Source organism: Patiria miniata, unplaced genomic scaffold (assembly GCF_015706575.1).
Source record: "Patiria miniata isolate m_02_andy unplaced genomic scaffold, ASM1570657v1 HiC_scaffold_10, whole genome shotgun sequence".
NCBI classification, from domain to species: Eukaryota; Metazoa; Echinodermata; class Asteroidea; order Valvatida; family Asterinidae; genus Patiria; species Patiria miniata.
Window position 1 is genome coordinate 8,202,378 of NW_024037048.1, and position 12,090 is coordinate 8,214,467.

The following is a 12,090-nucleotide window of genomic DNA, read 5'->3' on the forward strand; positions in this document are numbered from 1 at the left end:
CCGATAGGCAACCGTCGGGCAACCCGAACATTTAAGCATCTTTTGTTTGTCCCAATTTTAAACCATTCATTATTTCAAGAATATACATGCAGTGCAAAAGCGAACCGTTTGCTGAAAGTTGGCATCACCGTGACCACAACATCCAATGTTGCAAACAAATGGCACTTACCATCCAATCCCGAACTGTAAGTATCTTTTATTTCTGCATAATTAATTGGGTTTGTTATTTAATATTTGATAAAATCTGGTTTTGAGCAAAAACAACTTTGGTGATGGTTTTATTATATTTAACGCACGCAGTGAACTTGCCCACATTTCTTGATGAATCTGAATGTACTACATTTATAAATAATGGTTGATTCTCGCATTTATTTGATGATAATGCTTAGAGTATAGACTATTTCCGTGTTGTGCGTATATATTGGCAATACACGTAGATGGAATTTAGTGACAAAGTTTTATTCTAACGTGAGACTGAAAATAATATTTATCATATTATGTTTGTTACAGACGGCAGCCTGAAGCTAATTATAGTCGGCGACACGGGCCTGCACCTACGAGACGACAGGTTTAGAGTCGGGTGCTTAGAGTCACAAGTTGGGCTACGACAAGTACGAGGCAAGTGTTAAGGTTCGGTGGATCTACTGCGGTGAAGTCTTTGATGTCTGGAACTCGCTCACTCGTGTGCGCACGACAAATTGCATTGTCCCTTTCCCCGTATCCATATTGTACCCCCGCACAAAAATAATTGGTGGGGGAGGGGGGGAGGGGGAGTTACATATCCCTCAACCCGGCACCCACCCCACCCACCCCCAACGCCGGGATTTACCCTGTAGAGTCGTCACACAGGCGCAGAGGAGACACAGTTCAATAAACCTGTGGTAATGTATTCCGAAATAAAGTTAATTTATCGATCTGTAGCATATAGTTATTTGTATTATTCACAGTCTGTAGATCACTCATAAAAAAATGAAGTTAATAAAGTGGAGCATTTCAATTGTACGCAATTTTTAATTTTTGGATCGACATCAGCCAAATCATTTTTGATTTATTGATTCTGTCTTCAATTATTTCGCCAATTTTTAGGATATGCCACTGTTGCCACAGCTGATCTTCATATTTCTGCAGGGACAACCACGGGCATCACGGTTCCATCACCGAAGAACAAGTTCAATGGATGCATGACATCGACAAAAATAATACCGACAGACCACTCCTTGCACTAAGGTACGTTGATTTTTCCCGGTAAGGTACGTTGATTTTCTCCGGTCGGTCGGTTCCTGCAAAGTAAAATAAAAAAGTGTGTGTGGGTGGGTGAAAGGGGGGGGGGAGGTACATAAACGTATACGATTTGAATAAATAAGATATCTGACAAATTGGGAGAAGCTAGCTGGCTGTACAATGCGGATGATTTTGAACGTTTTCGGACAATAGGTAGGCCTACGGGCCGGTGGCGCTATTCGTTGTGCCATATTTGCCGACGGAAGGTTGGGGGAGGGGGTTGTCATCTCCAACACCAATCTACCGTATTGACGCCCCAGGCAGATCATAAACTCAAGAGAGAGAAAAAATAAGACAAGTACAGAACAATTATTACGTCGGCCTATTAACTTATTACTTTCTATGTTTCTTGGTGTTAATGAAACCCACTAAGATTGTTGTTGAATTTTGGTTTAAGATGTACAATTACAAACAGGGATCACTTTCCACACTACATCATCCTACATGTAGTACTTCCAACGGTCAGTTTTGAAGATTTCGAGAATCGATGGAATGTATGATCTGTCCGTTGGTCTGTTAGGGCGCCCCCACCAACACTGCTAGCAATGGCTAGTGGCTCGTCGACGCGTCGCACCACGAAAGTGCCATGTCTCTATCCCCCTCACAGGAAATGGTTTGTGCTTGTGTGTGTGTGTGTGTGTGAGGGGGGGGGGTATATATCCACCTACCTATCCACAAAATTTGGAATAATTAGATCAACATCAGCCGAATCGGCTTATGTCCCGTTTTCAATTATTTAGCCATTTTTAAGGACTTGTCGGCGCTGTCGCATTTCGGATCTTACTGTGCTGGTCGACGCGTGGTCCGCGCACCGCAGCTAGCCGATTAACGACGGAGACTGAATTTTGAAGTGGGCCAACTGCTAGCAGCATCCCTACACCTCGAACGGCAATGTCGTTTTCGGGGTGATTAAATCCCCATCGGGGGGGGGGGGGGGGTATGGATTAGTCTCTTGCACACAATTATATCTATATATCTATGATCGCGCAGATCCGGACTGCGTCTAGATTCGGACCATTCAGCGGGCGCCTTCTATCGGGTCTTAACTTCCGTAACCCGTTGTACGGTTTTAGAAAAACATGTCAGTCAAATTGACCAATCAACAGCTCGGTCCACATTTCTGATCGAAATGACGTCACAGTTTCTAAAGTCGACTCCGATTAGCTGGTGCGCGAGGTCGCATAAAAATAATATGCATTGCTCACATAAAGCTTTGTTGGACAACGGGTGATACACACTACTAGGGACCAGCCGGGAACATCGCTTGGACAATAATGCAACACTGGCAGTAATATCCTTGTGTTCTTTAGCAAACGAGAACGCTTTAACGACCCCATTTTGGGCATAAAAAGACATGAATCAATAGATTTACACAATGATAACATAGTTCAAAAAATGTACATACAAGATGGGTTCCCTTTCGTATTTTCGAGCTTTTTGTAGTTGCTATTTTCCTGGCAATATAAAAGTTATTCACTTTTCGAATGAGATATCGAACGAGAAAATATCTTACGACGTTTCAAGTTATTAAATGTTTTTCTTCGCAACATTCAAATTATAAGCTGCCAGACAATTCGGCTCAGTGTTGCAGGGCCAGGGAGGGTTCATATATGTGTGGGCAAAATTGAAAGCCCTGATTTTAGAGGGATGCAGACACCCACAATCCGCAGTTTTTCGTTGTGTGTCCAACACCCTGCAAGTGTTTTGGTTTTCAAAACCGTGTCCTAGGTTTTGTGTACATTCTTTTATTTTTAGTGAAATAAATAATGATTTATAATTATATAGCACAAATTGAAAATTCGTTATAGGAGGAAAAAAATGCCCTTTTTTGAAGAGCACGCACGGTAGAGCGCCCTCATCCTTAAAAAAAAAATGGCCTTGGTTACCCTTTCCGAAGTTTGACGGAGAAATTGACTCAAGCGGGATTTCCACACAAACTTCTTTTATTTTATTTAATGACTTCAACAAGCGGCCCTGAAATCAGAACATTAATTTTCAAAGTGGTGATAACGGTATGACAGCTAAGCATAGGTCATACCGTTGAAGCCGCTGCTCGATCATGAACAACCTGCGACGCGAACAATCCGATAGTAACACTGGTACTCGTTTGCTCGCGCAACGCTGATCGTATACAGAAAGGACGCCTACCAGCCACATTTTCACGAGCCATTAGTTGCGGTGTTTTATATCGATGCAGTTTGGCTAGCGGCTTGCAAACCGGCATTAATGCTTGGACATTGGAACTAATGCTACACTCGTATTTTTTTCTGCCCTGTTTTATTTCCTGGAAGAAACAGTCTGACACAAACATTCACTTGAAATTGTGAAATGGAACGCGTGGCAGATGGCCGCTAGTAATGGCACACCTTCCAAGTACACAGGTAGGTAGGCAGAAATTCGATTCAAATTCGGTATTTTATTTGCGACCTTGCGTCCTTCGTGGTTACCGTTCAACCTGTGGCGGTGGTTGTTACGTTACGTGACGCGGTCGGTGTGTGTGCAGTGTACGTGTGGTGCTGTGGCTTTGCCCTGTCAACTTCGCACTCTGTACATTTGCACGCTTTGCAAATGGGAGATAGGGGCCTAATTTTCCTTCTTCCATGTACATGTACCTTGTCGGACCAATTTCAGTTTGTCTCTTTTCTTTGTAGTTTGAATGTAGTGTATTGTTTTGAAACGTTTCTGTCGTAGTCGTAGTGGTGAAGAAATGTCTCTGTTTTGTGGACCACTTAAAACTAAGCCAAGCTTGGCAAAGAAAAGAGGTGACGTGCTAGCTGCATGTTTGTTTACCTGTAACAACTTACAGGAATAAGTTGTACAGGATTACATGAATTTCATTTTTACCTTAAAATTAAGAATAAATTTAGATTATTGTGAATTAAGTCAATGATTTGACACGAGTACATTGTACCCAGTGAGTTACGTTAGGTACTATGGGGAAAATTTTTAAAAACTTCCTTTTTGAAAATTTTTTTCAAGGTATATACCTTTGAATTTTACTGTTCTTGTTTTGTACTGAAACATTTGGATTTTGGCATGTTTGTTTAGGTACGGTGGACGTGGACCTGTCAACCTGATTTTGCAGTCTAAATTGAACTTTTACTTGGGACTTGTGTACAATACTATTACATGCAGGTGTGGGGAGAAATTCAGACTTTAATTTTGACACTGGCCAGACATCTACGCTGTACTAGTATAAAGGGGAAGTTAGTTGTGCATTCAAGCTAGCAAAGTATTAAAAAAAATATTGAACTTGTCTTAGCACAGCACAGACAGCACAGATTATGCAGTGCAGTGCTTATGAACTTGTGCTGGCTAAACCCAGAATTAAACTTTAAAACATGATCGTTACTGTGAAAAAAAATTCATATTGTTCCACACAGTTTACAGACATGTACAATGTATACAGTTTGAAGTTTATACTTGTTGGATCCAACATGCTTTAATGTATCAAAATCTTCCAATTTTGTGAAAGTGCTAAACTTGTTACGTGTGCAATTAATATGGCGTACGATCTTGTACATATGAAACAAGGGGGGAAAGGGAAAGTTAGTCAATAAAAAACTGTGCTGACCTTGCCCGCACTTGCAAATTTACATGTATATGAACTTCGTTTAGGTCATTATGGTCTCCATAGGGTCATGGTTATAAACACAGTGACCCCTTTGACAGCTTTGCCCACTGCTCACTGGTTGTCCACCTCAGAATTTCAGGTGCTGTGCACAAAAGTGCCAAGATATGGACAATGATGTGTAAATTGTGTGTTTTACCTGACCTACATACACCTGTGCAGCCAAATTGCCGACCTCACAGTTTTTATTGCCTCGTTTAGTCAGTGGGCCAAACATTTAAACTAAGGTATATTTGAGAAAAAAAATCTTCCCTTTGTAATTTGGGAAAGATTTCCATATACGAAGTTCACTAATTTTCCTCTGTATTGACTAACAAGCCCCCAGATAGCAATTTCATGTCATCAAAATCAATTTGAGCAGTGAGAAAATACAAGCATTTTCTTAGAAAACACTTAGAATTTTTCAGTCCAATCTCATAGGGTTTGTACACAGGGTGTTGAGTGAACTTCGTATATGGAAATCCTTCCGTAATTTGTTGGGTATGTTACTCATTTTATTGGTTAATTAAACAATAAAATAAGTTAATTAACATTAAGCCATTGAAGGTGTCCCGAAGTTAACAAATTAAAAATGTATTGGCCTAAATAAACTGATAGACAAATATTGCAAAAGTTACCTACAGGTCTACATTGTACATGTACAGTTTTGTACATACCTTCAATCATTCAATAATTTTTAGGGTGTTACACAGTAACGGCGCAATAATTATTTTCGGGGGGGGGGGGGAGTTGTCCTAATGCTATGCATTATGTACAATTTATGAAGCAGTTAATTTTAAGTGTAGTTGTCAAATTTTAAACTTTTTTTGTTTGTATTAAATAGAAAACTTTTGGGAGATCTCTTAAGACATTTTCGAAAAAATAATTTTGCAGTGGCTCACTGGCAGTGATGATCGCTGTCTTAGAATAAAAAGAAAAGTATGTCTGTAGCTGCTGCAGACAGTTGGCAATTCCTGTAAATAAACACTGGGAAGGCTTTGATTATTTTGTAATGATAACCAGCCCCGAGTAATTCAATTACATTCCATATCAGCTTGGCATACTTCGCTAGTCATGCGTGGCTGTCTTGTAAATTGACACTTGGCAAATTTGAGGAGAGACTGTTTGGAAATTATTTGTTGATCTAAAACTACGTTGTTTAATGTGCAGTGAGGTGTGAATTAAGTGTCTGTTTCACTTTCAAGACAGCTACAAGTGAGTAGTTTTCCTACAAAAAAAAATAGTGGTAGCAGTGTTAGAAATCCTTGCATGCTCACTTCTACCGGTAAACATACGTGTACAAAAATGTACATGTACTGGTAGGTCAATTTATTGGCTCAGCCTTTTTGGGATTTGATCGCAATAAATGCAGTTGCCACGCATGACTGATGGACCAATCTATTACACAAAGTTCCTTAATTAGTTTTAAAAAACTCCTCAAATTTTGTTGCTTTATTAATTTAATTGTTCAGGAAAATTATTTTTAAATCCAGCCAAAACATGGGAAATTGTTTATAAAGTCAGGAAATAAGCTCTATCGATTTTAGTGACATTTTTTTTCTCAAAAAATGAGTGTTCATCTTCCAAATTCATAGAATATGTTAGGGGTTAAAAGTTTTCGGATAACGGGTTAAATTTTCTGATAACGGAGGAAGTCTGTCTTGTACGGCAGATATACCGGTACCGGTAGGTACCGGTATGTACATGTATGTACGTAGGTGATGGGATTGTACCTTTGATGATACCGGTACCAGCATGGAGCTGAGCATAGAGCAAGGAACAGAGAATGTCATGAGAAAGATATTTGGCTATTGGGGCCATTGCAGATGTGTCCTTTGAAAAAAAAATAGGTAGGCCTACTGGTAGAATAAACAAGCAATGGCAGCCATTTTGAAAATTTTGAAAATTGCTTGTTATCCTGTACCTACATGTATATTTTTTTAAAGGACAAATCTGCAATGGCCCTACATTTCTCATGACATACTCTGACTGTGTGCCAAATTCCATACTTGTACAAAAATGTAGTGTATCATCAAAGGCACAATTCCTCCAAATATTTCCCCAATCTGCCCCACTTTTGCTACTGGTAAGAAACAGGCTAAATCATACATTTTCTGTGAGTAAGTTCCGTGAATTTATTGGCCTATTTGTTCAATATAAAGTACTGCTCATACGTTGCAGTGTTTGTTCATGAATGCAGTTTTTGTATGCGAAACACCAGTTTCGGTTTTGAAAGTTCCCCTGCAAGGTAAAAATGTTCATTTCCCTGACCAGTCTCAGTCCTTGGTCTAGATTCTAGAAGGCATTCATTTCCGCGTCATTCATATGCAAAATTAGCTCCATTCAGATTGAAGTCAGGCGTGTGTGTGTAGAAGGATACGAGCAGTATGCATACTTTATTGTAAACACGGCCATTCAAAATCTGGCCCATATGGTCTACACACACTGTTGTACGAAGCGTTACCCACCAGTTTGTGCAGTTTGTGGGTGAGCTGCCATTTAGAAGGGCAGTACAAAGTGCAGTCGTGCGTATCAACAACTCTGTTGACATTTAAATTTTAAACCACACAAATAGTAAGTACTGCTAGTGCTACAAGGTTGCTTACATCATCATATAATTTACATGTAACTGTACTGGTACATGTACTGGGTATGAACACATTTATGTTATACCAGCATACAGTATGTAATTTTGGCCTGTAATGACAGTTTCTTCCCACATTACTTTCTGCATCCTGATTTACATCTATTTACACTTATTTTGTACAAACATCTGTTGGCTTGAAATTAAAATGATGTTTTTCATGGTTGTCTTACTTTTTAAACGAAGTGTATGTACAGTAACGTGAACTTCGCAAAATTTTGAAATAAACATTTGTATTTAACGTCGTGTTAGTGTTAAAAGGGATTTTAACATAAACCAAATCGGATAACATGGTTTGGGTATTCGTTTGCACTTCCAGACAAAAATATTTGTATAATAGGATGTACTCAATTTGATATATCGGTACTCTCCGTCATTTGATTTAGCTGAATTGGTTTCTATTAGGATATCAAACGAAAGGTTTCATTTTCAATTTCAAAAAGATTAAAAATGAAATATTATATATATGTAAATGTATGCAAAGTTAAAAAAATAAATACTTCAGATTGCAATCACAAATCTTTGTGATGTAAAGTATGTCATAACATGTCGTGTGATGCTTTTGAAAAGCATTTAATATTAAGAAAATACCGGAAATTTATGCTGTATTTAAATTGCTGCCCGTTTGACAAATGCAGCTGTCCAGATCTTCATGCCTAAGATTTGAATCATGATGCCCATACATGTGCACCAGCAGTTTAGAAAAACAAACGGCCCATCCTTAACCTCATCTCATTTCCTTACACTTTGGTGTTTGCCTTTCATCTTTACATGGAATTAATAATATAATTGATACATTGCGGACATCCCCCGTAATCTGATTAGCAAGTTAATATCAAAACACTCGCCCAGAGAGTATTCCAGATGATGTCAATTATTTGATGAGATCAGTCGGTGTTTACCCATGCCTTGGTCATTAGCTCTTTTGTATAAAAATAAAATTGATGATCTCATGAATTTGAACAGTAATTGATCTCAATTAAGGCATGGCCGAGTGACACGACGGCACTCCTCACAAATATATGCAGTGCACGGCCGAATACAGCGATCCGTCATTCATGCAGCACACGTGTTCTCCTGTCGTTCTCTTTCTCCAGATGATTGTTAACGTTTATCTGAGCAACAACCCGGACGCGGTCGCTGAGGTGCCTATTACTCCTGACACAACGTGCCGGGATGTGGTAGATTGCTGCAAGGAGGTCGGAGAGGAACACTGTCACCTTGCTGAGCTGTGGAGAGGCTGTGGTAAGTCTCAATATCTATATTTTTTTTCAAGCAGTTGAGGGGTTCTGTATCGACAGCATTTTAGAGGCTCAAACATTCAAGACTACAAAGCAAAAATTACATTTTCACAAACATTAACTTTTGATTAAAGTAAATTTGCTTTAATATACAAAATGTACAATGCAAAAACTACATTTGTGGTTTCTTTAAAATATTGATTTAAGACACTTCTTAAATCAACGAAAGCTCCGTAGCGGCACCAGGCATGCGCATGCATGCACTCCTATCCGGGCTAAAAATGTTACCAAAATGTGCCACAGCCTCGTCTTTAAGAACCCGCTCTGCATGTGCGCGAGCGTGGCACATCTCAAAAAATGGCTTTTGATTTTGTTTGCCGGATTACACTGTATCAAAAGCGAGAGCTAAGAATGCTGAAAAACATTTCTATTTAACTATAACTCCCTGGGCTTTTTTGCTAGGATGTAGCCTCAATCCTTCAAAATCCTCTAATTAGCCTCATGGAAAAATAGCCTCCATCCTGCAAATTCCTCCATTATTTCTTGAATATGGTCCGTGGAGGGTGACCACTGCCTAAATCCTGCAAAATCCTGCAAAATCCTGTAGCAGTTGAGTCTTGGCCAGTGACATCCTGGAGCAGTACGGAGGATTTCAAGCATAATCCAGGCCTATATTTATGCATGGCTTAGCAAAAACAATGAAAATGCAGCTTCAACAAATGTTAGTGCCCAAAGTGTACAATGTATGTGAATTACATGCCTTCAGTAACATTTGGACAGGCCTGTCAGTCAAACGGTGCACCTTGACCAATAAGATCACAACTTTTGGTCAGGTGATCACAGAAGCTTGGTCAAATGCAGTCGTAAACTGTGTGAGGAAAGTATACACTAACCAAAGGTGGGCGGGGGCTAAGTGCCAAATGAAAATGGTCCATTGTGGATTAGAAATAAAAAAAAAAAAAAAAGCACCTTACCGCCCAGTTTTCTCTTCCTTGTCTTTTTTTCCCAGTGCCAAGAATGAGACAGTTTCAGTGAATCTGTACTTCCTCATTCCTGTCTTTATTTTTCTCTCCAAGGGATGGAATTTTATTCTGTCACTGCTCAAGATTAACAGCTCAGCCCTTTAAAGTCCGGATTAACATATTTGCGGGATTATCATCAGTCAATCCCTGAGAGATTTTGTAGTGTCTGGAAACTTAGTGGAATGTGGGGGTCTTCTTTTGCAGGATTTTCTTCTGTAATTTTCCCCTGAAATTTACAAACCGTTTGGTCAAAACTTGGGGGGGGGAGGAGGGATTTTAAAAATATCAATTCGAAGAATTCATCCCAGGAAAGAAGATCAAATTGGGATGAGTGGACAGTGCTCCACCAGGGTCTGGTGCTTGTTATTGATCTGTTCTGACAGTAACTGCATGGAATTCGACTTGCTAGCTACATTTGTATCTAGCGGTGGTAAAAAAAAGTTACCTTAAAGATACCGGTAGTCCATCATTTGTAATTTGTGCATTTTATTTGTTTGAAGCAACAAAAGTGTTCAAAATCTAATGAAGGATACTGAACAACTAACCTGATAAAGTTTCAGCTCAGCTTCAGCTGTATATTCCGAGAAAACAGCATTCTAGGATCTCAATTTCAAATCAAAATTTGCTGAATCATGTTTTGAATTGGGCTTGAATTCAGCGTCTGAGACACGTTCTCACTGAGCCGATTGCAGCTATACACGATGTCGCGCACTGATCTGACGAATTATAGCAACCGTGTGCGTCGTGCCAATGCTTGTGCCCGCTTCACCGAATAACAAAACAAACTACTAATTTAAATTTTCCTTCAGTGCGTCTTAAGACGCATCGTTGGAAAGGCCTTCTTTCGTTGATTACTTCAAAATGACAGCTTCCCAGAAAGAATAATTTCACAGGGAGTTTAGTCCCCTTACTATCTTTCAACCAAGTTTGTTTTTCAACAATAATTACGCCAGTTACTTTTCGGATGGCTGCAAATGATGGACTATAGCTTTAAAAAGAAGTACCCGTACTCTAACCAAAAGAAAACACCCCTGACTGGAGGAACAAATGAATTACTCAGTACAAGTAAGAACCCTGAGGTTATGATACACAATAATGAACAATACCCTTTTTTTGGGGGGGGGGGTTTAAATACCCACCAATATCATTGACCCAAGCAGGGAACAAAATGGCCTTTGTTCTTGCTATTTGGTGTTATTACAGTGAGCAGATTTCACACATGTTTTACAAGCCCATAATTCTGCTGGATTGGGTTGGTTGTTTTGATGGCGTTAGAATTAATGATGTGCTTTGACATTCATGTACGTGTTCAAATGTGTACATTGAAATTCTATGTCCAGCTGGTTATTTTTTCCATTATTTTGGAATGGGCTACACATTGAACCAGCAGGACTCACATCTAGTGGTACGTGGGAACAAATCGTATTTTTGCACGCCAACTCTGTTTGCACATTCCGTGTTTACAAGTGTTAGTAAAACATTCACCATTGGTCTTTTTCTCTCTCCAAATTTGACACGTCTGGGCACTGGGCAGCCCTTTGTTATGACAGTGATACAGACGGTTTATAGTAAGGACTCAGTGTAAATAAATTCATATATGCCTGCCTGGATTTCTCACCGTCAGTCAAAATATTGTATTTCTTTTACACGTTGTACATGTATAAAGTTCCTGCTTTGTATACTGTACCATAGACTGTTACTTTCCCTGAAAATACAGTTCATAAAGTTTATCCTGTACACATACAATGTAAATGTATTCATACAAAAAATACATGTACACAGTGACATTGCAGGGTTTTTTTGTACAACTTTGAACATTTTCAAAGCTTTTGAATTTTACCAGGAAGTGTTCAAGTCCAGGTGTGCATGTGTGTAGTTTAGTACACACATTTAGTTACCGTGAATTTGTCAGCATGTTTGGAATCTCTGGACATCGTTTTTATGAAGCATTTATAAAATGTTGTGATAAAAAGGCAGAACCATAGAAGGCAGTGCAAACAAGATAATCTGGCAGCAGACCTACATGTATGTATGCGGATTTAAACCTTTTGACTTGCTATTTAAAAAAAACACCACAATCTCTGTTTTACCCAATTTGTCACAGTGCACTCCCTTTTATGTCCCCCATGGTGTTGTTGAATAGAAACGCCTTGTGATGTCCTCTTTGTGGAAAAAGGGTTGGATGAAAGGTATTGCTGAGAATGTGGCCATGGGATCTTTCACTGAGGAAACACAAATCAGCTTAGCACTAGCAAAAGTGAGAGGGATTTCTTTCTATAGATACCGGTACAA

At 39.3% G+C, this 12,090-nt stretch overlaps 1 protein-coding gene across 3 annotated transcripts in view; it reads left to right on the forward strand.

Annotated features, from left to right (window-relative positions):
- The first annotated feature begins 1,101 nt into the window (after positions 1–1,101).
- The window catches only part of LOC119736875 (apoptosis-stimulating of p53 protein 1-like), a 58,608-nt gene continuing 47,619 nt past the window's right edge, over positions 1,102–12,090 (forward strand). Inside the window, exons 1-2 of one of the 3 annotated variants that reach the window (XM_038210906.1) lie at positions 1,102–1,227; positions 8,633–8,780. In XM_038210906.1, the coding sequence (XP_038066834.1) occupies positions 8,633–8,780 (148 nt within the window). In that variant the 5' untranslated portion in view covers positions 1,102–1,227. Of the gene's footprint in view, positions 1,228–3,475; positions 3,667–8,632; positions 8,781–12,090 lie in introns of those variants that run through there. The other 2 variants (XM_038210898.1, XM_038210889.1) reach the window with 2 other exon arrangements.